Below are 25,667 nucleotides of genomic sequence, written 5' to 3'. Positions count from 1 at the left end.
GCTACGATATGCTCAGTTTGCATATGATGCCAGTTTACAGAGAGCTGCAAATATGAAAGATTACACTGCATTTAAATATCTAGGAGACCAGCTTTCTTTCTCTCTCCACATATGCTGTTTACAAATGCTGTATTTTTCTGGGAAGCTCATAAGTAATCACAGCAATTTATCACATCTAAGATACTTATCACTGTACTGTACCTTTATCTGTTCTGCTGAAAAGAGAGGTTGTCAACAGATAGAATTAAGTGTATTTTCCTGTCCTGGACTGTTAAATCCCTCAATCAAGTTTTTGTTACAGTCATCTAGGCTAATGGTATCACTGGACATCTTGGAGTACGTAGCTTGGCCTGTGAAATCCAAGAGATCTTCAAGAGCCTTGGCATTACTTGTCCCATTCTCATCCAAAGAAACACCAGGCATGAGTTCATTCATGGGTGAATATTCAGGGATAGAGATTAGTTCTTCTTTTGAAACTGGGCTATAAAGAAGATAAATGAAAGGAAGATGGAGAATAAGAGGTGTGCAACTTTTCATTGAGCAACAATCAAACTGATCTTCTGACTGCTCAAAAACTACCACTTATTTTAAGGTCAGCTGCCACAAGCCTTTACCTAGAATACATCCCTGTCCAAACAAAAAGAAGTTGCCCTGTTTAGGATGGAAGGCCATTCTTAATCTATATTCCTTAAAGATTAAGGTTTATGGTAGCTGTGGGAGTCACCTTGTTGACAGATGAAGTCCTGGATGCAGACATTATCAGCAGGTTGAAAAAAAGAGTTGGATAAACATGTGGGCAACACAGCCATCAGTGGCCAAGTCAGAGCTGTACCCTTCCAACATCCCTAATATAATACTTCTGTGTGGTCTTGGATTGCAGAAGTGGTGGGCGCAGGTGATATCCCTAACTAGTTTTTCCTACTGATACTCTCTGAGACCAAATAACGAGCTATATGGACTTCTGGAGTGTGTCAGTAGGGCATTTCTTATGTATTTATGCATATTTACTGGAAATACTGAAACTATGAGAGGTTCAGTCAGCTTACTCATTAAGGAAAAATCAGATAAATATTTAAAATTCAGAGCTAACTCTCCTGTTGCAGCCTTAAATTATCAACTTCCCTCTTTCCTGAAAGTTCTTCCATCAAAATCCAACAGTATTTAATACAAAGTTATTTACTGATTTCTATACATCTGTTCCAGTTAAGTGCTGAAAATTTTAAATTCATATTTTCATTATTCTGTTTGTATGGAGGGAGAAAAGTTCGTGAATCGTAGCTATGCAGTCTTGAGACAAGTAAACAAATGGTGATACCAGAACGCTATTTACAGTAGCTACTTTCATACAACAATCTGAGAGGTCTGGGCAAATTTGTATGGAATCTCTAAGGAAGGACTACAGAATGATTTCAGAGCCTCCCACCCTGCACCAAATATGTGAGTGAAATGAGGTTCTGTTGACTCATTCGCATCCTGACAGGACTGGAGTACACCACAGCGGACACCTGACTGCCACACTGTGAAGCAGGTGAGAAGTAAAGCAGTTAAGTATTAACAAATGAAACAGAAAACTTTGTGTATGTCTAACATGAATTCCATGATTTGTATTGGTAGACATGGTCTGTACCTCACGTCCATGGACTGAACCTCATCCATTGAATCTTCCATGCTGTTAGACTTCCCATTAACAGCTTCCAGCTGAATAAGTCCTGGGGCTGACTTTAATCCATTAGCAACTACATCTTGGGAAGGGATTACAGGGGCAGCGCTTTCTAAACTTGTATTTTTCAGGCAGGTTGCCAATCCATTCATCTCTATAAAAAAAGGTTAGAAATTATGACAGGAGCAACTTCGTTATTTAAATAGTTAAAAAACAAATCACAAATGCTTTTAAGTTATAGATCAAGTAGAAAGGAAGATTGACAATGCAGCAGGATTCATCTACGACTCATCATATGATACTGTCAATTCTCTTTTCCACTCATTTATATTTGGATAAATAGGAAGAGAATGTTTTATCTTTTATATCATCTACTAAAAGACTTTGTCTGGGGAAGCAAACAAAATATACATAAATGCCAGATATGTATATTTTATTTAATAATTCTTTGAATACATATGCTATTTCTGTAAGGTCAAATTAAATGTAAGATTTACAGCAATGCTATAAAAACCTTTCAAGCTTGGCTGTGTGCAAATATTTTCTACCTACAAAACATGAAAGCAGATTGCAGCAACCAAATCTATTGGCAAATTGGAACTTCTCATTTACAGAAGTGCTATGTCAGGTACCGAAATGGAGAAGAAACTTTCTTCTGCTTAAGTGGCAAAACAAAGCAAAGTCTTTATTTTCTAACATTTGTCACTAATGAAAAAGTAGTTGTTCTTTTCGAGATGAAAGCAAAGAATCTGCAATAAGACACAGTGCTCTGCCTGAGATTACAAAACTCTGAAGACAACTAACTGTGAAAACAGGTCAAAAAATATGGCAATTTTCACCTGGCTGGTTGAGAACAAGGGCCTTTGGTTGCCTTTCCACATTCAAAGTTGATGGTACCTCCGGTTTTGTCTCTTCCTTCTGTAATCAAGCAATGAGTCAACTGTATGAAGGATGAAGGACTAACCTTCATAGAACTGATTGGATTCAAAACTTGTGAGACTGCCCAGGGCCACGGGGTGGTTAAATGTCACTGACAGCAAGAGAGGATTTTCTTTTTCCTTTTTAATTAGGCATAGGATTTTATTTATTTATTTTTAACGTAAAAAAGAAACATTCTCTGAAAGCAACCAAATAAACAGTTTCCTTAGTTGAAAACCTGACCATCACTTTCAAGCTGTACACAATTGCCTCGTTCTCAGTCCTACATTCCTGGCAGACTTAACATGATAGCTCAGTAACTAATTCATTGCCTGGTTCAAAGAAGGAAAATATGCATCACAGCAGCAAATTACAGCTCCAACATCCAGGAATGAGCTCTTGACACCTTTCTAACAGTGAGGAAGGTAAGTCTGTAACAGTTGCATAAAGCTGTTTCTGTAGCAGCAGCCCAAAATAACTGACACAACTACTGAGACACTGTCATTCTGTTTGAAATGCAACTAAAATTTAGGTATAGAGTGTAGGTAAGTATACCTAGTAACACAGAAATACGCTAGAGTTTAATTTTTACATATTGGTAATAAACCAAAACAAACCTTGAAACACACACTGTTTCATACCTTTATTTCTGGTGTTTCACTCCTCCTTGTTCTCTTCATTATTTCATCTATTCTCTAGAAATCAGAATAAATTGGAGAATGAGAAGGCAGAGGATGCCAGAGACTGATAATGGAGGGGAAAAAAAAAAAAAAAAAAAAGGAAAAAAAGAAGAAAAAGAAAACCTTTTCTCTACTGCCATGACCTCATCCCTGCCTGTCTTGAAAAAGTGAGAATAAATAAGAAAAAACAGAAAACAAAAGGTAGAAAACACCTGGGAGCTGGCTTTCCTATCTCAGATCTCACAGAACATGACTTTCTCAGTAGATGCAATTTAGAGACAAACATTTTAATACCAGGTGCTTGCAGTTACAAGTTGTGCTCAGATCTGAACAAGACATTTATTGAAAACCGACAGCTATTATTTTCATCTAGTTGTTTTTCCAAGTAGTTCCTTTAAAAAACAGGTGCCTTGGAATGGAGGAGTAAAATGAAATCCCTGACATTATTCTTGCCGGAAATGCAGAAGGCATTACCCTAAAATACTTCCTTTTTTTCTTCTTTGTTCATTTAAAAATGAAAAACCTTCCCAACAAATCTTGTCTCTTTGCACTACTGTGAAAGGAAACTATTTCAGATTTAAAAACATTTTGGTTTGGTATTCTAATCTGCAACTGCAACATGCCTTCAGCTCAGCAGTAAACAGCTGGAATATGAAATAACATATTGGAATAACATATATGGAAAGATGACCTTCTTATAACCAGACAGAGGTTCTGCAGCTGTTCTCTCTTTTCTAACAGAGCTGTAGATAAAGCTAATTTATGCAGCTCCAGCCATTTCCTTGTGGTGGCCAGACAGCCCTGCTGCCTCTGCATAATACAATTAAGAGACAAGCCAGGTGGGAGAAAACCTGTTTGTTAATCACATTAACTTTCTCCATTAATGACAGGGAGCTTTTGTTGAGTAAGTTTTAAAACAAAGTTATGTTCCTCAGTAGTCTGTGATGTTCTGGGTTGGGCGGCAATCGAGGTTTGCCTTCGCATGCCATTCTCTGTTTGTCTCAGGCATTTAACCTTGTGGGTAGAGGCTAATTCTGTGTTTGTTCAGTGCCTAGTAGAAAACCATTTGCCTCAGGCAACTCCACTTTGTAACAAATCTTGATGTCCATGTTCCCCTAACATGCAAGTAGCAAATACTAAGTTATGCATAAACATCCATCCAGATTATTATTTCTAGAAACTATTGGGTACTTCCTGGGTTATGTGTTTAAACAAGAAATGAAATAATTATCTTGAGAAGCAAGTATCTACCTTCTTCCGCTCCAGTCTTTCTTGCTCAATTTGCTGCATGATTTGCTCCCTTTCAAGACGAAGCTGCTCAGCTGCCTCACGGGCTTTGATTTCTGCTTCTTCCCTCTAACAAAAATGTGTAAAATATGACAGGGCCATTATTTATTTCAGGCATATTACCAGATGCTATAAAGTATGTGTATATATAAATATATGTATACATACATATATATATATATAAAGTTTCACATTTGTATTTGAGATGGTACCTGTTTCTCAAGTTTGGCCTGGAGCTCTTTTTCTTGCCTTTCCTTTAGCATTTGTTCTTCCTCAGCTCTTTTTCTGGCTTCCTCTTCTGCCTTTTTCCTAGCTGCTTCTTCCTCACATTTTCTTTCCTCTTCCTTCTTACGAGCTTCTTCCTCTAGACGAAGTCTTTCTTCTTCTGCCTTTCTTTTCTGTTCTTCTCTTTCAAGCCTGCAAAAAATGTAACAGCATGTTTAAAAGGCAAAATCTTGTTTAGCATGAATTCTATTGTATGTATGGCACACAATCAGCAGGAACTGACAATATATGCATCAGCACATATTTTCATGAAAAAATGCCAAGATACAGCAAGGAGTTTGAGCACATACTCAGAATTCAGGTTGCTATCAAGCTTTTATTCCAATCTTATTTTCACTGCCTAAAATATTTCATTAAAATTATAATTTCCCTTCAAAAACCAGGTGTGACCCAGAAAAAAGAAAACATTTCCATTCTAATTTGAATTACAGCTTCAAGAATAAAAGAAAGTTTCAATAATAAAACCATCCTTCTTTCCCTGTGCTTCACAACCTGAATGCAGGTATCTATAGATAAGCACGTACTTTTTTCCTTTGTTTTAGCTGAAGATTAACAGACTGGATGAGTAGCAGAAAACAAAGTCCACAAAACAAAGTGGTGCATTAGGAAGAGTGGGTCTAAATTCTACCTGTATTGTTCCGTGCCCCACTGGGGGACACCATGCTCCTTTGTCACCACATGCCAGAGCTGTTTTGACAAGTGATCATTCTTATCCTTGCATATCAGGGGTTCAGTGCCAAACCTGCAGGCACTGGTGATCCCCGCCCCCATGTTTTCAATAGAACAGACAAAGCTGAATTTAGACATGCAGAGTTAGTGATTTACATTAAGGACCTAAAGGAAGGGCATGATCTGTTGACACTTGCAACAAGTATCCCACGCAGAAAGCACCCTAAAAGCTTGCTCCCAGAACAGAGACAGAATTTCACTACTTAGACACAGCAATCTTCATTATGCCCACAGTAAAAGCCTTCAACTGCCTATCACAGAGTTGAGCAGGTTGATTTGTTGAATGATACAATGTCCACACTACAGTGTAGACATTGGTGAAGACACTGGTGAAGTATTTGGATGAGTAATAGTTTATTCAGGCTTCTTAAAGAGGCCAAATTATTATTTTCTAACTTCACTAGTCATAAAGACTGCAAAAGACACTAATGAATTATGAGTCTGAGTTGAAAAACAACACTTACATGCAAACTCCCACATTGATTCTAAAACTACCACAGTTTCAAGCATCTTCAGTGATACAGGTTAAATTATTAAGATAATAATTTTCACAAATCAAGAGCTACCTCTCCCGTTCTTCTCTCTCCTGTCTCTCTCTTTCTTCTCGCTCTTTTTGCAGGCGGGCCTGTCGTCTTTTTTCAGCTAGAATTTTTGCTGCTTCTTCTGCATCAGTTGTTCCTACCGTGATCTTCCCTAAGAGATGACAACCACAGGTGGAAAGTTAGGCAGGGAACAAAGAGAGTGCCCAGAACATCCACATTCACACAGATGCTGAAACGGACCTGGTTCACGCTAGTACGACACCCTTGCATTCCAAAGCACACCTCAGCAAATATGGGATAGGTAAGGGCATCCCTGGATTTCAGCATGTTCACATCGTCATTAACAACGAGGTTTTCATGCATGCGTAACCCTGGTGAACGCTATCCATTTACTGGTTACAGTATCTACTTCTACACACTCTCATGACCCTATGACTGAGCGGCTTCATGAAAGGAACATGTCATCACTGTTTAAAAGCCTCACGGACCCATGATGTCTTGCAATATATTCTAGCAGTAAGACTCACCTTCAACATTTTCAGTCTTTCCTGCAGAAGGGACATGTTTCTCAGAAGCCACCTGGCCTGCCTCATCAGTGTGTGCTCCTGGGGATTTTGGATGACTGACATTTTCTTTCTCCTTGTCTGCTTTCTTTTTAGGAGTTTCCTGGTTGAGATTAGAAGTGGCACGATGCTTCACAGGAGAAGCTGGATATTGTTTAGTGTTTTTAGGAGACTGAGGATAAGTCTTTGCAACTATCCTGATGAGGGAAAACAAAAATCAAAGCAGCCCATATGTTACACAGCTAGGAATCAAACTCCATCATTACATGTACCATTCCTCTCTCTTGTCTTTGTCTACATAGGAGTATCAGCTGTTTTGCACAACACTGCATAGAAACTATCTGGATGCAAGCAATGGGAACCTGAAATGGAGGGAACTGGCATGCAAGTGCAGAAGATTACAGAGAATTCTCGTTTTAAAAGTCCAATGCTACTTGTCCAAGTTGTAGGCAAGAGATATGAAATCATAAACTACTTAAACCAATTATTTTAGCAACAGCCATTTCATAACAATTTTGTGAATATTATTGTATTCAACAGCCCTTCTCAACATTTAAAGCAAAGTTATGGCTGCTTTCTGTCTGCAGAAATTACTATGAGTTGCAATGTTCTGCTTTCATCTGACTATGATTTTGTCAAGCACAGTCTTTTTCTAATAGTATCTGATTTTCCAAAACAGCACCAAATACTACTGCGTACAAAGGTAAAGCTGGGTACCACAAAAAGAGACAGAACTGACCAAATCATTGTACAGTCAGTTCTGCTGTTTCAGTTAGTGCTTTCATCAGCACCAACACCACAGGCTCAATGCTCAAAAATCAGCCCCTGCAACCTTCTACAGAGCTGCACTTGTAATGATGGCAATGCACAGCAACAATGCAGCCAATTGCTCATTCGGCTGCTGCGCACCACAGGTGAAATAACAACCCTGAAGTCAGTCCTGGGAAAGCAGAAGGGCAAAGATATTTGATATTCACTGAAAACAGATGCACATTAAAGAGAACAGATTACCAGGAAACATAAAACTACACTCAAACACCATTTATTATTTATGTAACACCAGTAATGAGCACTAAATACTTGTAACATTAAGAAAGGCTGGGCTGTGGAACTAAGTAGTATGGAATGAAAGAGATTACAATCTTAAAATAATGATTTATGTGAGTCCCATTAGAATAAACAATCCTACATTAAAGTGAACGTTACACATGTAGTTTTAAGTTTCCTTATGGATATGCAATTGTGATACAAATGTATTACCCCTTATCACTTTTTGCATATAATCATAGAATCAACTAGGTTGGAAAAGATCCTTACAATCGATCATCAAGTCCAGCCGTTACTCCAGGGCTGCCAAAGGTCACCACTAAACCATACCACTGAGGGCCTCATCTACACAGTTTCTGAACACTTTCAGGGATGGTGATTCCACCACTTCCCTGGGCAGCCTGCTCCAATGCCTGACTACCCTTTCGTTAAAGAAATATTTCCTAATATCCAATCTATACCTCCCCTGGTGCAGCTTGAGGCTGTTTCCTGTTTCATCTACACAATATGGAGTTTCATATACTATAACATGCTTTCTGGACTGTACGCTCATTCTGGCAGACCACAGGCATGAAAAACATGGACAATGGCTAAAAATTAATGGACTGGAGTGGCAAGTTTTGTACAGCTCTAACTATAGCATTGTATGGCCAGAGACTATTATAACCTGAACAACATTTGCATCACAGAGTAGACAATAAAAATTAAATGTCTTTCAACTCCACAGAAATTCATGAATTCAGGAGAAGAAAGGGTTATTTGCCACCATATTATGCTGCATTTGAAAGAGGCTGAGATACCAGAGTATCGGAAGCTCATTCAGAGCTGGTGGTTTGAGGGCAGGAAGACTGCAGAGTATTGCACCACCGGTACTTTCTTACTCCCACTGAAGAGCCATCAGACTTCAAAAGCCCTTGGGTTGGTAGAACAGTAGCACTCAAGTAAATTTGAAGTTCAGCTCAGGTACCCTCTGCCTGCAGGCCTAGGAGCTCCCTGTCAGCTCAGGTCTTCGTCTTCAGTCCTTGCCTGAGCTAAACTGTAGGTAAGCCTGTTCCTGGTCTCTTAACCTGCTGATCCTGCCCTGTCCTTGGACCTGCCTCAGTAAGGGCTTTGCTGACTATCACTGGATTCTTGTCTGACCCTGGTTACCATCATCAGACCTGCCCTGGTCACTTCTTTTGTCTGCTGTGGGATGGGGCCCTCTGGGTGAGGTTCCTGTCCTTGTCTGCCCTGCTGCCACCCTTGGCTTCTGGCTCACCCTGCCTTGCAAGGCAGCCTGACAGAAACAGGCCTTGGAGGATGTGGACAGGCAAGTCTGTCCCCAGGTCTTGTAGAAACAGCAATGGGAGAAGTCAGTGAGATTGGTTGGTGTTGAACAAACCTGGTTTTAGCACTGTCTTTAGTTTTCTTTTCAGAATACAGCTGGATTCCCAGGCCCTCCAAAAAACAAAGGCAGAGAATTTAAGGCCCCACCTACATAAGTAGATTTGTTTGTGCTTCACCATTACAATAATTTCCAACTGCGTTTCATAAAAATATAATGTGTAAATAAAAACCAAACAACTTTTTTCTTACTAATCTGACACTTCTTCAAAACATAGTCCCTTCTTGCTGTCTTTGGTTTATATTTCCAACTTCACCACACATCCCTTGTAACGCTTTTTATTTAACTTGTTGTGACAAGAGGAGCAAAACAGGCTAATAACTAAGGCTGAATCATTTTCAGTATTAGCACAGAATTGTTCTCTAATAAAGACATGACAATCACATTAAAGAGGTGGGCAGGAAGAAGTCTAGTCATGAGAGTTATGCATCTTGCACTGAATAGGAATTAGAGCAGACTGGCTGTACAACTTACCTGTTGCACCAGAAATTAAATGAACACTGTTTTCCCTTTTGTATTTAAAACATTGTCAATGTAGCATCTTTAACACAGGCAGAATTGTTACTAGAAAAAACACTCCTCCTGGTAGTATTTAAATGATCCAACTTTTCACCAGAAAGGGCCAAACTTAATTGTGAAGACAGAAAACCAGGATTATTAAGGGAAAATGTATACACACTTGCATAGGAGTCTGCTTAGGTTAGAAATTGTTTCATTTTTGCCTTGGGAGAAAAGGAAAGGGATGTTATGAAACCCTTGTAAGAATGTGGGAACACAGAAGTGTGGTGATGAGGAACAAAGAATTAAGATGACAAATTGCCAAAGCCCAAGAAGTGGCAGCATGTTAGTGCCTGAAAGTTCACTCATCTCAGTAGCTGGATTTTACAAGAGAACACAAATACAGGAAACATCCTCCTCCCTCCAGGAGGTCTTTGTTTTCTCACCTAAGTGGCCTGTGTTGACAGGGGGGCAGCAGCTTGTAAGAAGCCATTCTCATCATGACCTCTATGTGCATTTCAAAGAACCTCTATCAGATCTGAGGACCAACTGGTCCTTAAATCACAAGGGTTCTTACTTCACTAAAAGAAGGATGCAAAAGAATGTCTCAGGAAGAGCACAAGGCAGGGTCTGAACTTACTTTTGCTACGGCAGAGAAAACAAAGTACAGAGGTCACATCCTATTTTGTCCACAAACAGCAAGGGAGAGAACAGCATGCTGTCTTGAAAAGCCACTGGTTACAGCAGTTCAGAAGACTGACTGTAAATCAGAAATCTGCAGCAATGCCAGAGCTGCTTTTTTTTTTTTTTCCTCTCTCTCTTAATTCAAGAAAAGCTCTGCTAAAACCACACGAAGCACTAGCATGTTCTCAACACTGCTTTCTGAGATTCCTCTGATCAAAAGCTATTCCTGGGCTCTCTACTGGGGTATTGGGCATTGGGTATTGGTACTGGGTTCTCCTGCTCTGCTACCTGTAGTATTTTCTCAAAAGCAGTTTTCTTTCACTTTTAGTTTTGATCCTTTCTAGCCAGGAATAGACTAATTTTCCTCTTACACTTCCTAACAGCACAAACTCAGCATAAGTCTATAGGATAGTTATTTTGATAGCTGCATTATTATGGATGTTTTCAAAATCTTTAATTGTCCCATTCTCTGGCTACCTGCTGAAAAAATCAAAATAGTCTTGATCCAATATTCTCCCCATTGTTTTTATCTCTTCAGGGCAAAACAAAGATCAAGAGTAGTAAATGCAGCACATATCAAATAATAATCTAAATACAATCTAAAACTAGGTCACTGCAGAACATAGCAGCTACTTCTGTGAGGAATTCACCACACATAGACACCTTTCTAATAAGTAACTTTTTGCCCCTTTCTCCTTCTCATGTGAGGTAACGCTTTAGCAAAAAAGTGTAACACTGAACATTCCATTTTTATTCACTGGCTTATAGTATAGCTTATCTGAAGTCACTTAAGACTAAATCCTGCTTCCTTGATTCACTCATGTCCCATTGATTTCAAAGGGAAATCACCCGAAGACCTGTGAAGGACACAGGCTTTATTGCTTTGCCGATCCATAAGATAGGACACTTACCTATTCTCTGAGGGATACTGCAAGAATAATCTGATTAATATATAGATATTTGAAGACGAAGCATCAGAAAAAAATTAACAAAATATGGTATTATTGATCTTGTGAAAGATCTGAAGAACAGGACCACTTTATACAATCAGTATCCAATAGCAATTGTAGAAATAAAAGATAATTTCTCAATTTTCCCAGCTCTCTAATCCATTAACTTTCACCTTTGTCAGCTGATCCACACTGAATTCAAAGCAAAAATTTTTGGTTTCTTTCTTGTGCAACATTTCATGATATATTCACTTTTTCAAATATCTTCAAGCTTTTAATTCCTTTCTTGCTTTTAAGTATAGCTCATCATATTGCTACTTTTCCCCTCTTTTCTCCTTTTTAGGTTCATATTTGTTCACTCATTTTTTTCTGGATATTATATTTTTGGGCTGATCTGTTTTTATTTCTCAGTAAAATTTGTACCTTCAAACACTTGTATTTTATTGACGTATTACTGCAAATCTATCCTTACATCAATCACTGTCTCTCTTTAGGTTGAAGTTTTATTATCTTGTTTGAGCCTGTTTCAGTTACTTTACCATGATAAAAAGAGTTTTTAAATTAATAATGAATGAAATAATATATAAAGAAGATAAGCAACTACAACACAAAACAAGATGACTGTGAAGAACTAGTACCTAGAACAATGCCAAGAAATGTCAAGCCACATATTTTTAAGAAAAAGGCATACAGCTAATTATAATTTAAAGCACTGGCTGTACTTGATTCTTTCCTCAACAGCTTTTGAAGTTAAGGTGCTATGCAGGATCACTAACTACTAATGCCATACAATATGTGTTCTTATTTCTTCCAGGATATTTTTTTGGCCATATGGTGTGCTGGAAGGAGAAAGATTAAACTTGTAAAAGACTGTCAGGTTTGCAAGAAGAACGAGCATTTGTCTACATATTCAGTCACATTAAAAACTGTAAGTTCCACAGTTAATTTTAAATTAAAAAGTAAGACTATAACAATCTAAACAAAGGTTCCAAAAGCCTCACTGCCTATATTTAAATCCATTGACCAGTCAGATCGTCAGCTGGCATCTGAGTTGTATGAAGAAATGTATCACTTTTATATAATAATATAATATGGTCATCAGAATGCCTTTTTAAATTTTACTTTAAATTTCTGAGGAGAAGTTTCAAGAGTGCTCAAGCAAAACAATCTTTCTGCAATCAGCAATAATCCATCCACTGTATCTCTCATAAGGTCAAGGAGAGTGTTCTAATTGGGCCATGTTAAGATTAAATACTCAGTAATACATTTCAGGCAGTGGTCAGAATCAGATTCTCTTGAGAAAGAGAGGGAGGGAAGAAGAAAAAAAAGGATAACTACTGTGGCTCACAATCACAGCGAAACCCACAAGTAGGCTTCTTAATTCCTCCATGCAGCATCTGCTTCTTCCTCTAAAAACAGTAGTTTATATTCTTTATAGGCATGAAAATATTCTACTATAAGAAGGTTCTCATAATTTGCACCTCTGGGAAAAGAGTCTCCACCTTTGCCTAACCTTCCATGGAAATAAGTGCTACAAATTAAGACTGGGCATGCTTCTTTCATGAAGCACTAAAACTTCTGTTTGTTTCACAAAAGCTTTTCCTATTTTCTCCCCTGATGTCTCAATGATGAGCTATGCCAACTTTTTCAATGTCTGCCCATCAGAAACTGCTTCACTTTCAGTTACCCATTTCCCACCAATCATAGAATCATAGAATCATAGAATAGTTAGGGTTGGAAAGGACCTTTAGATCATCTCGTTCCAACCCCCCTGCCATGGGCAGGGACACCCCACACTAAACCATATCACCCAAGGCCTCACCCAACCTGGCCTTGAACACCGCCAAGGATGGAGCATTCACAACTTCCCTGGGCAACCCATTCCAGTGCCTCACCACCCTCTCAGTAAAGAATTTCCTCCTTAGATCCAATCTAAACTTCCCCTGTTTAAGTTTGAACCCGTTACCCCTTGTCCTGTCACTACAGTCCCTGATGAAGAGTCCCTCTTCAGCATCCTTGTAGGCCCCCTTCAGATACTGGAAGGCTGCTATGAGGTCTCCACACAGCCTTCTCTTCTCCAGGCAATCATTTTTTTTTAACTGAATATCTCTTGGTATGTCTTTTATACTGGCTAAGTGAACCAAAAGATGCATTCTGAACAGGGAATAGCAGTACTTACAGAATAAGACACATTTTTATAGCTCAAACTTTTCTCTATACATTTTGGAATGCCCTGCTCAAAACTGCAACGGAAAAGAAGCTGACTGCCATTAACATACTGTATCATTCTATTTTTTTCTGAATTTACATAATTCAGAACCTGATGACATTATTATATATAAATATATTTGAGAATTCTTAGCCTTACATTATGAACCAAGAACTGCAATTTCCCAGTTGCATGCAAGGGGTTGTCTAAAACAGAAAGAATGCCCAGAGTCAGATGGTTTTCTGTATTTTGCCTGACACCAGATTCACACACAATATCATCCTCTGTTAAAAGACTATGCAGTCAGAGCTGAAACAGAAAACACCAGCTAGGTTTCGAAGCAGAAAAAAATGTGTCAGAAAGGTGCTCAAAGACTAGCTCAGAACATGGGCAGGTTCAGACTTAAAAAGAATAAAAATCAGACAAAAGGAGATAAATTTCAAGACAGAAGTGGGACCCATGGACAGGGTTCTGGGGAAAGGAAAAAACAAAACCAACCAAACAAAAATATCAGACAACTACTACACCATGACTACTTTAGCATACTTCTGCATTTGAGCAAGACTTAATATCCTGTTCTAAGAAAGCTGAAGAGATATTTGCTTAGACTTGTGAGTTGAAAGGTTGGTACACGGACTACAGTTTTGAGTGTCTGCAAAAGCCACCTGAAAAATGCCACTCAATTGCTAGTAAGCCCGTATATGCTATAGGTACACAAACTCTGCATTAAAACAAAAAAAACTTAAAACCAAAATACAAAAAACCAAAAAACAACAAAAAACACACACAAAAAACAAACAAACAAAAAACAACAACAACAACAACAAAACACACAAAAAGAAGCACAAGAAGCAACAAACGCAGAGAGGTCTGCAAAGAAGCAAAGATTAAAACTGATGGTTTAGATGATGCATAGTTAAGTGCATTTATGGAACCAGATGGTCATGCTAGCAATAGGAAATGCATATATAAATGCTGGAATATCTAGGTAGTATCCATGTTCTGTGCATTTCTGCACATTAGGCAGAGTTTCTTCAAAACCAAATAAAACAAAATCATGTTTAAAAATAAATGTTAAATAAAATTTCACATGAATTATGAAATGCACCACAATAATTTCAGAAGACTGAGAAAAGGAAGAGAAGTGTCACTAGTGAGCACTAACACAATCTTATCTATATCCGTTCATCTACATATCTCCCTCTCTCTCCATCTGTATATGTGTGTGTGTATAACTAAAATTAACTAGATTTTGTACAACACTTCACGGGAAGTTCCTCAAGAATCTATGTCTGCTCCTAAAATGCTCACAGCATATCACACTGCTAATAAGAAAAGCATACTTAGGTGTTGCAGGTGATGCAGATCTTCTGGACATGGCAGCAGGAGAATCAGACCTTCTTAGAGGAGATCCCATGCCAGATGATGAACCAGGTGTTGCAGGTCGCTTCTCTTTCTTTATCTTCTCAGTCTAGAAGCACAGTTCATTTTAGTTTCCATAATGTGGACCAACACATACAAAATCTATTTAATGGTCTTATTAACAAGGTGGCATATAAACAGATTTGCATAACACACATTTAAGGTAAAAGTTTTTTGAACATCAGCTCACAGCTGAGGTACAGTATTTTTTTATTTTACATGGACTTCCCAGTGTTTTGCAAGGACACTGTATATAAGTTGCAGGTAAGTAACATCACATCACACTCTCTCCAAGAGCTCTTGGAAAGGGTGGCAGAACTGGGTGCAGTTTTCAAAATCATCTATATGCTTCTGTAACACGTCTTGGACATGGTCAGTTGTGCACCCAGGCATCTTGCAGAAATGCTGCTAGATGTGACACTGTGAAGCACAACAGAGACAGTACACATATCTTTAGCTCCCAGCTTTGGCCCTGTCACTTGCATCTAATTTAGATGGCACAAATCCCCCTTCTATTACCTATCACAAGACACAGAACCTTATGTGAATTTTACAGCCCTAGCATAGATGTTTTATTTAAAACATGCCTTACATTGTATAGACTTAGTGAAGGTGAAGGATGTGCCTTTGCTTTTCTGGAAACTACAGTGGATAAATAATGAATCTTTAACGCAAATGGCATTAAAAATGTCCACAGAAAGAGTTAACCAATTGGTATAAAACAGAGGCATTACCACTTGGCAAGTTTCTGAAATATGTGAAGCTTGCTAATTAACCAGTAAGACTGGTCATACTCAGTAGAGATCCTATTTGTCATTCCTGTTCCCAGAAGTTACAGGCAAGTCCAGAAATGCAGCTCAGTGCCAGAAATCTCAGTTCCCTGAAAATAAAGGTGTTGCTGTTTCAAATACCAGAACTCAACACTGATTTCCAGGAGAAGGAGGATATTAAAATGCTGCTAAACAGAAGCACAAAAAAAAGGCTTACTTTCTTACTGCTCTTTCTTACAAAAGGGTTAGCACTTTATTTTCATTAATGTAAAAGGAAAGATAACGACCAGAAACCACACCAGTCTACCCAGAAGTGAAATCAAAACCATTGCAAACCCACCTGAGTAACTTCAGCTGCAGCAGCCCCTTTCATGGCATTGGAAGTGGAGGGTGAAGTTGCCTTCTTTCTGTCAGTGCTTCGGGTGGGGGAAGGCTTGTAGGGAGATTTAAGAGGACTAGCTGGTGCTACACGAGGACAGATATGGAATACTAAAGAGTTATAGTACAATAGCAAGAGCAAAAGGGAGCACAGACAGAGGAAGTAAAGGAGACGAGAAAACAGCATACTGTTATGTTACAATGGTCAAAGGTAGTTTTCAAAGTTTTTTAAAAAAGTGTTTCAAAAGACTGCATTATTCAACATGGTCCCACGTTTACTAAAAATGCCTTGACTTAAAGGAATGTTGTATAGGATTTTTGTATATTTTTAGATTTATCTCTACAGTATCATTCTTTTACTTCTACAAATTTTTAACACCTGACTAGGACTGTGATTCCTTTTTCTTCTAAAAAGTCCAGCTTCCTCTGCATATGATAAAAAGGAATAAAACAATTCTAGCTGGGTGACTTTTAAGGAAATACTGCAAAACAGGAAAGGTGACAGAAGCATAGAGAATTTATTTTTTTTGAAGAGCCTAAACATGGTAAACACCTTAATTTGTTGTCAAAATAGTATTATAGTATTTAAAATAAACAAACCCTACAAAAACAACCAACCCCAAACCTAAACTAAATGCTGCTGTAGGTATTTCAGTTATTGTTTTTTATGGTAGACATCAGTTTGAGTGACACATGCATTACAGCTTGCAGGGCAACTCTTCCTGGGTATTTTCTCTTTATTTGCAATACGAACAGGATCTTTAAAAACTCAGATATTTTACCTCTGGCTTTGTTCATACTGCCTTTTAGGATGAAACTGTCACACACATATAAAACAATCAACAGAGTATACGCTTTATTAATAAGACAGACACTAAGACAGACACTAACTGTAATCACGTGACAGTGTGTTTCCAATCTTATTCAACTGAGGTAAAGGAGGATATTGACTTTGGAAAAGCAGTAATTATGCTAAAATGTAAAGGAATTAATATTTCCAATTTTTTTTTTTTTTTAATGGGGGCAGTCCTAACAACCTCTTACAAAGCTTTTTTCGTAAGAGATTTTAACTGGACCCATGTGTCTACCCATAAAGATATACCTGGTCATACATACTCTGGAAGTCAGGCACTTACCTAAGTAAGTATTAGCTTGACTAGAAACACTACTTTTGTAGATGTTTGCAAAATAAGGGGTTTAAGACTTCCATTTAAAGATTGAAACACTAACTATCACCCCTTAAAAAGAACAATAATTTCTGGAACTGACACCTTCCTATCAGTGTCTGGTTTTTTCCTCTAAGTAAACATAATTTTTATGTGCATATACACATACACAGATATATATATATATAAAAATACACACACAGCCACACAGTTAAAGGCAAAAAGTAATTTAACAGCAAAAAATTGGAACCCTGGTAAAAATAATTAAGGCTTAAATGGTGCACTGAGATTTTCGTTCTACAAACTGTCTGGGTATGAAAGGGGATAACATTAATAGATAAAGCCTCTGAGAGGTGTCACATACTGGTCTAAAAAACTGTTTCTTAAATGAATATATTCAATTTTCCACTCACATAGGTTTTGGTGATTTTGACGATTCAGTTGTCTGTTTTTAAAAAGAACATAGTTAAAAAAAAAAAGCCATCCTGAACAAGACAGACAAGATGATGTGCACTGCTATCGAGAACAACTTAGTTCACTGTAGGTTCTGTACCACGATGTAAATTGTCATTTGGTTCACAGTACTCCATTTCTTTCAGCAACTAGTCAAATGCAACCAACACCATACCTTAACAGTTTCAAAGTGAGTAATTCACATTTTTACCTGGATTATTGTACTCAGAAAGCATTAATGTACTTCTGCTTCTGGCTAAAGATGACTGTGTGGGAGTCAGCAGTCGAGAAACAATAAAGTTTTCCATTGGACTAAGATGCATGCGGTGAGCTGAAGGATGGGAGCAAATGAAATTTTAAATGCAAACAAATAAAACAATGTTACATTAAAACAACAGAAAAAAAATGATGAAATGATTAAATGAAATAAAAAGAAATCTTGAAGTGTTTGAGATTTTACATACTTAAAGGTAACTTTCATTCCCTCTGAAAAAAAAAAACTCCAAACATTTGTAGTTTCTCCATCACTTTAAATTATTTTCCCACCTGTGCAATAAATACAGTACCGTTAAGACCATGCTGCATTTTGTTCTTACACAGAAGAAGGTTCCAATCTGCAAAATGGTTGCTTTCATGACTCAGCATGAAAAAGGTTTCTCTCTTCTTCCCCAGTACAAAAGGTGAAACATTTGGTGTAACAGCACAGCTACTCACCAATGTGCCAACCATTCTGGGACTGCATCTAAAATTTGCAGTCTCACCGAATTATGTAAGTCTTATTTATACAATAGGCCTGCATTCCTCACTCCTCCATAAATGTGTCAACCATATAAGACATATTTACAGATGTTCCTGTTACATGCATATGTATATAGCCATCTATCATAATAACCTCAGAGCTATTGATGAGTTTTCATTAAGCGATTCAGAAATGAAAGTACCTTTTCTTTTCATTTTAGAAACAAGCTTCCACTGGCACTTATTTCACCCAAAACACTTCTTTTTTTTCCTCATTAGTTTTTTGTTTGTTGTTTTTTAAAAAGGATGAGGGAGGAAGTGAGGTTAAAAACAAAAAAGAAACCCACAAAACAAATGAATAAAAAAAATCCAGAGTTCACAGTGGGGTAAACCCTTCAGTCTCTCTGTAGTGTTTAGTAAGCACTAATCCCACAAGATGATCATCTTTTGTGGAACCTCTCATGAATCAGATTTTCCAATCAAATTAAAGGCCTCTACAAGTCTGGTCACCAGACTGAAGTCTCCCAGGTGGCTTATTGGACATACTTTTGCCCATGGTACATTCCCTGTCTATTGCTGAGCCACATTTTGGTTTGCTTGTTTTCCCCTGTTTGGCTAGAAGATCACAGTTATAGGGAACTGCTGCAGTTGCACGTGCTTGCAACCCTGTTTGCTGGAGTATCAAAAATTGAAAAAGAATCAGTTAAAAAGCCTACAGCATTTGTTGCTGGACCAGGATCTCCAGCATGGCAGCACAGCCCTGGGACAGGCTGCAGAACTATTTTATTGTAATAACTTATAACCTCTCAAATATTCAGACGTAAGGGAGTTACATAGCTATATGGACAGTAAGAAGAAGTGCTTTAAGCAGAAGGAGAGTTTATGCTGGTAGGAGACCAGCCTATTCACTTGCCTCTGTCGGGGGAATGTGTTATGGCCGCTGTGGAGGAGGAGAGGCGCTTACTGATTGGCGATTCCATTTGCTTTGGCAGATTCATTGTAGAAGCTGAAAGTTTGTCACATGCTGCAGAGAGACGCATTGAAGATATTTGTATTCACATCACAGTATTGATAAATGTTCTAAATTAACCTCACATTTGTACTTGTGGCCCTTGCCCCTGATCATAGCACTGAATGAAGCATGAGATAAGCTCTTTCTGACTGCTGGAGGATCAGCATTTTATAAAATGTAGGTTGGGATGCAACTTTTCTGCTTGTGAATTTCACATTCCAGTTTTACAACAGCTTATCTTTTATACTGCCACAGGCAAATAACTATGTACTGGAGCCGAACGAGTGAAGCCATTCTGATACAAGATATTAATACCAGCACAAGCAGAGAGTTACTTAAAGAAAATAAACTGCACACATGACAACTCTGAACTCCTTGTCTTCATTCCCCCTCCCCTCTACTTCAGTCTAGAAGAGCTGGGGTGGACCTCAGGTATTACTCTAATACAAAAATGAGATAACCAACATTTGTGCGTTTGCACAATTAGAACTCACTGTTTAATGACTGATGAGGCACCAGCCATTTGGCTTTATCTTTTTGTGCTGGTACTACCCCAAGGGCTTTAACTGTTGACAAAGTCTGTTTGAGCACAATACCTACTTCCTACCTTAGCATTCAACTGCTAATGTTCGACTGAACAACAAACAAATGTCATTCAAGTACTACTACAGCGTACTAGTATATGATGATCACTGCATGATACTCAGAAGCTAAAAGCATAGATGCTGTGTCCCTTAAATTTGAATCTTACTTCTTTCAAAACCAAAAATATTTTCAGCTAGACACATATATGTGGCCCTAATTCTGCAGTGCCTAAGTTACTGCATTGCTTATTACATCCATCAAAACGCTGGCTCAGTGGGGTCTGCAAGATTTGCCTCCGCCTCATACAGTAAACAATACAATTCTCTAAGACTGCTTTTTCAAAAAAGCTGGTATAATGCTGGCGTGCCGCAAAACATCAGTTGCACATCCAAATCTCCTTCTACATGAGCACAATTAGTACAAGAATTTGAATCTGTTTGCACAGATATAATAGTTCTGAGAGATCGTGGGCAGAACAACATTTACTATGCATTCTGCAGGAGCAATAGCCAAGCCTCACTCCTCCTCTGGGGGGAGAGATGGAACCTAGTTCTTAAAAGCACAGCTAAGTACATTTGCAATCAAAATCAGAAATCCTATATGCAAGCCATTCTTCATTTTGGAGGACTCATCTACTTCAAAGTCTTTTTCTGGGAATTAACTAAAAAAACCCCCAACAAACCAAACCAAAAAAAACCCACAACCAAACTAAACCAAACAACTGAACAATATAAAAGAAGAAAAACCACCACGATTGCTTAAACAAAGTCAATTACTTGAATTTGTTACAAATACCAGCTTGGCCAAAATCTGCTTCAAGGAGACTGAAAACATGGCTGTTTAAATCAAACTTGCTTGTTCTTAACATATTGCAGAAAAAAAGCCTTTGCCCCCTTTGAGGTGGAAAAGGAAGACACTTGTGATGAAACATGGTTTGGGTAACACATTTTCTCTTACTGTGCAACTGAATTTTTTTTTCAACAGCACCTGCACCTGTGCATGTCCATTAGAACTGTCAAATAGATGTGTAATTACATTTACACACACACACACACACACACACACACACACACACACAAACACAGAGCACCCACAGAATTAACAGGAATGAAAATCTGAGCAGCAGAAGTTTACAGATAGTGAGAAAACCATGAAGTGCCTCTACAGTGCTGGAATGTGAGGCATGCACTGCTCCACCATGGCAAAATTAAAAGGAAATTAAAAAGACGTTTGGTCTACAACAGTAAGGGTAATGCCGTAGCGTAGCAGACTGAAATAATAAGAAAACAGTGGTTAGGAAGGACAAGATCAGTGGATGGATTACAGTGATTAGAACGGTTATAAACAAGACACGATGGTATTGAGATTCTCTGAAATACCATTGAGGGAATCAGCAGGAGCAGTAGAGGTCACAGGGTCTGGAGGAAGGGTGTTGGCAGCTAAACCTAGAACAGGGGGTGGGGTATTTTCTGATTCACCTACACAGCAGAGAAATCAGAGCAAAAAGAGGTGAAAGAAATTATTGAATAAATTTGGGGAGCTGGAATTAAGCATAAACTGCATCACAAAGACAAACTGGTTTTCTTCTCAAAATATAAAAGACTTGTTTTATTACCATATGTAATTTCCTGGCTTTTTTGATGGCATACTGTGAAAACTATGATGTGAAATTCAGTTTGCCATTTAAGTATATTTACACACCATTTAAATATATGTCATATTTCATCATTACCTAAACATGTAATTTTTTTCCCCATAACATCAGTTTATTCAAACCTGACAAATTTAAATAAACTATATGATTTAAACAAAAAAACATGCATCTTTTTGAAATATAAAAGCAGTACATGACTGATTATGTAGTAAAAAGAATTTGTTTGGAAGCCAAATCAAAAAGAGCAGCAACAAAAAGTATGTGGGGGAAAAACACCAAACTATTTTAAACTGCACATGCTGCACAGTCATCTAGAATTTCCTGTCAGGCTTTTAGAAGTACCTAACAAAAAGAAGATCATCTTTTGCAATGCTCAGTCAACACTCAGTCCTCTGGTGAATATTATATTTGTTAACTGGGTATGTGGGAAGACAATGTGGGAGAAGAGAATAAAGGAGAGAGCATAAATTTTAATTGTAGCATTTAGCATCCTCCAAACAGATTCTAGTTACTCTATCAAAATGAACAGCATTCCTGAAGTTAGAAGTCACCGTTTTCCCCAGAAAGTATTATGAAGAGGAAACATTTACAAGCAATTACAAAGCATTTATTCACGCCCCAGGGCAGTAGCCCCTACAGTACCACCCTAACTATGAAATGCATTATCCTTACTATCCCCACAACCTCATGCATTTTGCGCTTCGAGATCTGCAATGCAGGCAGCCTGTTTCACTTACCATCTCTCCCTCCTGAGCCTGCAGCCAGTGCTCCTCCCCACGACCATCGCTTCTGCTTCTGTTCCAGTTGCTGGCTGCGTTCAAGGGATCGACGCATCATGGCTTCTAAACGTTCCTGGTTATATTGGTGCAAAACCAGAAACCAAATCTGAGTCAGTTCTTTGGGGGCTTTTTTTCCCTCCGCCTGAAACCATACTAAAAATACACAGTTCCCCTGTTGTTCCATATATGATGATTACAGAAACTTGCTTGCAGTATAAGAAAAAGGACTGAATAAAGAAGGTACCAGCATGCTACCTACCTCCAGATATGTGTATCCTTTGTCTGCAAGCCACTGAGGTCACTACAGAGGCCTAAGTAAATAACACAGGTTGCATCACTGCCTAGCATCTGCTCCTGCTGGTGAGGCTGCTGCTGTGCTCCAGACTTAATTTGTATAAGAATAATGCTCGACAAGCATTAACTCCTTCTTGTCTATGCAGACCTTAGGAATTTTTTCCCATCCCTGCCTGAGCACAGCTAAATTGCTGCAATGCCAGTGGCTCCTCCTAGCCACGCAGATAAATGATCACTTCAAACCCAAAGTAGGTTACTTTGCAAGGATGCCTAATTTATTTATTTATTTTTACAAAAAGTCTCCTTTCTTCCATTACATTCTTTACAGTCAAGGCATGTAAGAGCTTCTGATTTATTTTATTCTCCCCTAGTCTATTTATTCGTACACGCACAGATTGTGTTGTTCCGAAATTTACTTTTTTCCTGCTCCACAACCATGTTCTTCTCCATGGCTTGATGAGGTAGGATTTTCAGATAGGGAAGAAGATTTTTTTTTTCCCTCCCCAAATCCTGCTTTTAACTACCTTTAACTTACAGCTACACAGTCACCTTACTCCCTTCTCCACCACCTCCTAACTTTCAAAGACCTCCATGCAAGTTTTGTTTCTGCTTCCTTCTTCTGTTAGTTTCTCAGTGGGGTTTTTTTTTTCTGCGGTGCTGATCTCTGCACCTTTTCCTTCTTTCAAGCTGATAAAACCTGTTTCTCCCCTACCCACCGTTCCATCACTTACCAGCCTATTCCTTTCCTTCTCTCTGTGAAAAGATTCCTTTCACATCTGGCAACCTCTTCACCTTCACATTTCAGCAGCCCTATCCCTACCATTAAAGGTGAGTCTATTCTTGCTGCCTCCAACTCCTGCCCCAATGGTTTTTAACTCTTTGATCCTATTACTTACTACCTTTGCTACACGTCCTTCTGGCCTCGTATAAAACTCCCACTCTATCTACTTCAAACTGTTGATCCCGCAGGCTTCTGTGACTACATCATACACCCTCCAATTTTTATCAGTCCTCTGCTCTGTCTCCAATATCTTTTGGTAGCTCAGATCAGCTGTGTGGGAAACCTCTCCTGCATCTCTTGGGCAGATTACTTTCTCTCACCAATTCGTAACTTTGGTCTAGGTTTACTATTCTCCTTCCCTGAGATGTTGTATTTCAGTCTTTGTTCAAGCATGTGTCATTCAGTCTCTGTACTGATGTTGAACCTGTTGTCTCTGATGGAGCAACTTCAGCAGATCAGACCCTAACATCAGGCACCCCCAGTAACTACCATGGCTGGAACTCTTATGCATGTACCTGTAAATTTTGTGTTACCTTCCTGGGGCTCTGGCTATGGTCAATGGCTTTCTACAGCACCAGATGCCCTCTCATGATCTTCAGATTATCTGCAATATATTTTTGTCTTTTCAACATCTTTGAAGAACCTCTTCTACTTCCATGATTTCCAGTAATTTGTTTCTGGCCTCATTTTTTCTACCTCATCCAACCCTACTACCAGTTATCCATCCATTACAACAGCAAGCCGCTACCTTTTGTCTTGAAGCTCTCTTCTCTTAATTTTACTACAAGTAACTTGTACCACAAAGAATTCCATTATACTACCCTCTATAGAAAGCGTGAAAAAAGGCAATTCTTGTATACCCTTGCTATCATTCTCAGCTCTCCTGTCCCTGTTACCTTTGAGCCAGGTGACTCAACCTGCTCTTACAATTTCTGCTGCCATCTCCAGAAAGAAGACCTTTCGATCATGTGTTGTGAACTCTCACTTTAGTTTTGTCTCCCTTCTATGTCTTTAGCTCACGTTCTACCAGGTAACATTATTCAAAGACCACCTGAAAGCAAGACAGCTGTTTCCCCACCTTCACTCCCCCTTTTCCCCCACCCCCTTCTGTCAGGTCAGTGCCATCAGTATCCAGGCACACAAATACGCACTCTGCCTCCTTCATCCTCCTTTTTCTCCTACAGAGCAAATGCATGAAGGAGCACAAAGCACAAGCACAACCTCTTCTGCAAAAGCACAGAAAACCCCCACAGTTTTGAACACTCTATCAGTTCTGTCCATGCCTTGGGTATGACAAGAAAGCAATCTTCCAGTCTCTGGAATCTGAAGTCACTGCCCTCTGATTAAGTTTGCTACAGTCTTTCTTTCTTCCTTTACTACTTGAGGATGCAATTTTCATATTTAAAACCTGTATGTGCTGGCTTTTTGCTTTTAAATTCCCACCTCCCAACATTAATGTAATTCTGATTGAGTCCCTTTTCTGTACTCAACTCTTTCCAAACCTCAGCTATTTCATCACCAGTTTTTCTCTGCAGACTGCTTCATCACTTTTTTCTACTATGCATCTTGCCCAAATATACCTTTCTACCCACACTCTTTTCAAAGGAAAAATCACCCTCTCATTTCTCTCATTAAAGTACATGCTTATACAGAATCTCTCTTTCCATATCTATATGAATATCGTTATACATTAACCAAAAAAGACAAGATGAAAGCAGTCAAGTTTCAACCATCCAGGTGAGTTACATTTGAGGTTTTTTTAATGCTGCTTGCAGCAAGGACCAGCAATATTCTGTAGTTTGCAAACCACAGAATACACTTATACCACCTACTATGAAAGTGCTGTTTCAAGAATAAAATGCACAATGAAATAGATTAAGGAAACTAAATTATTTTTCATACATATTTGAAAGCCCATGCTACCTACAATCTGAGGTTGAAATCTTCAATTACATGACGTGGAGAGGATCTTTCATTTTCATTTGCAAAGAGCTTTTCATTAAAGCACTACAGGACATAATTATTACATGCCATTAAACCCTGCAGATATGGCCGAGATAAAGAACAACATAAAGGCCATCTTTCACAAAGAAATGATAGGTATTTAAAAAACATTTTAAGTTAGCACAAAACTAAAAAGCCAAAGAAAACAATAAGACACATGGAAGCACAGCATAAACAACTCATACATGAATAATT

General features: G+C 38.5%; 1 protein-coding gene across 1 annotated transcript in view; it reads right to left on the bottom strand.

Annotated features, from left to right (window-relative positions):
- Positions 1-231: 231 nt before the first annotated feature.
- MAP7D2 (MAP7 domain containing 2) overlaps positions 232-25,667 on the bottom strand; it is a gene marked incomplete at both ends in the record, with an annotated part of 73,467 nt that continues 48,031 nt past the window's right edge. Inside the window, 14 exons of the mRNA XM_080614177.1 lie at positions 232-481; positions 1,628-1,814; positions 2,500-2,578; positions 3,220-3,273; positions 4,510-4,614; positions 4,758-4,962; positions 6,126-6,252; positions 6,629-6,861; positions 14,780-14,907; positions 15,969-16,117; positions 17,837-17,956; positions 19,277-19,387; positions 21,340-21,438; positions 22,352-22,466. Of these exons, the coding sequence (XP_080470303.1) occupies positions 232-481; positions 1,628-1,814; positions 2,500-2,578; positions 3,220-3,273; positions 4,510-4,614; positions 4,758-4,962; positions 6,126-6,252; positions 6,629-6,861; positions 14,780-14,907; positions 15,969-16,117; positions 17,837-17,956; positions 19,277-19,387; positions 21,340-21,438; positions 22,352-22,466 (1,962 nt within the window). The remainder of the gene's footprint in view (positions 482-1,627; positions 1,815-2,499; positions 2,579-3,219; positions 3,274-4,509; positions 4,615-4,757; positions 4,963-6,125; positions 6,253-6,628; positions 6,862-14,779; positions 14,908-15,968; positions 16,118-17,836; positions 17,957-19,276; positions 19,388-21,339; positions 21,439-22,351; positions 22,467-25,667) is intronic.

The sequence above is a fragment of the Psittacula echo genome (assembly GCF_963264785.1).
Source record: "Psittacula echo genome assembly, chromosome: 3".
Lineage (NCBI taxonomy): Eukaryota > Metazoa > Chordata > Aves > Psittaciformes > Psittacidae > Psittacula > Psittacula echo.
This window is presented reverse-complemented; position numbering and strand designations above follow the sequence as displayed.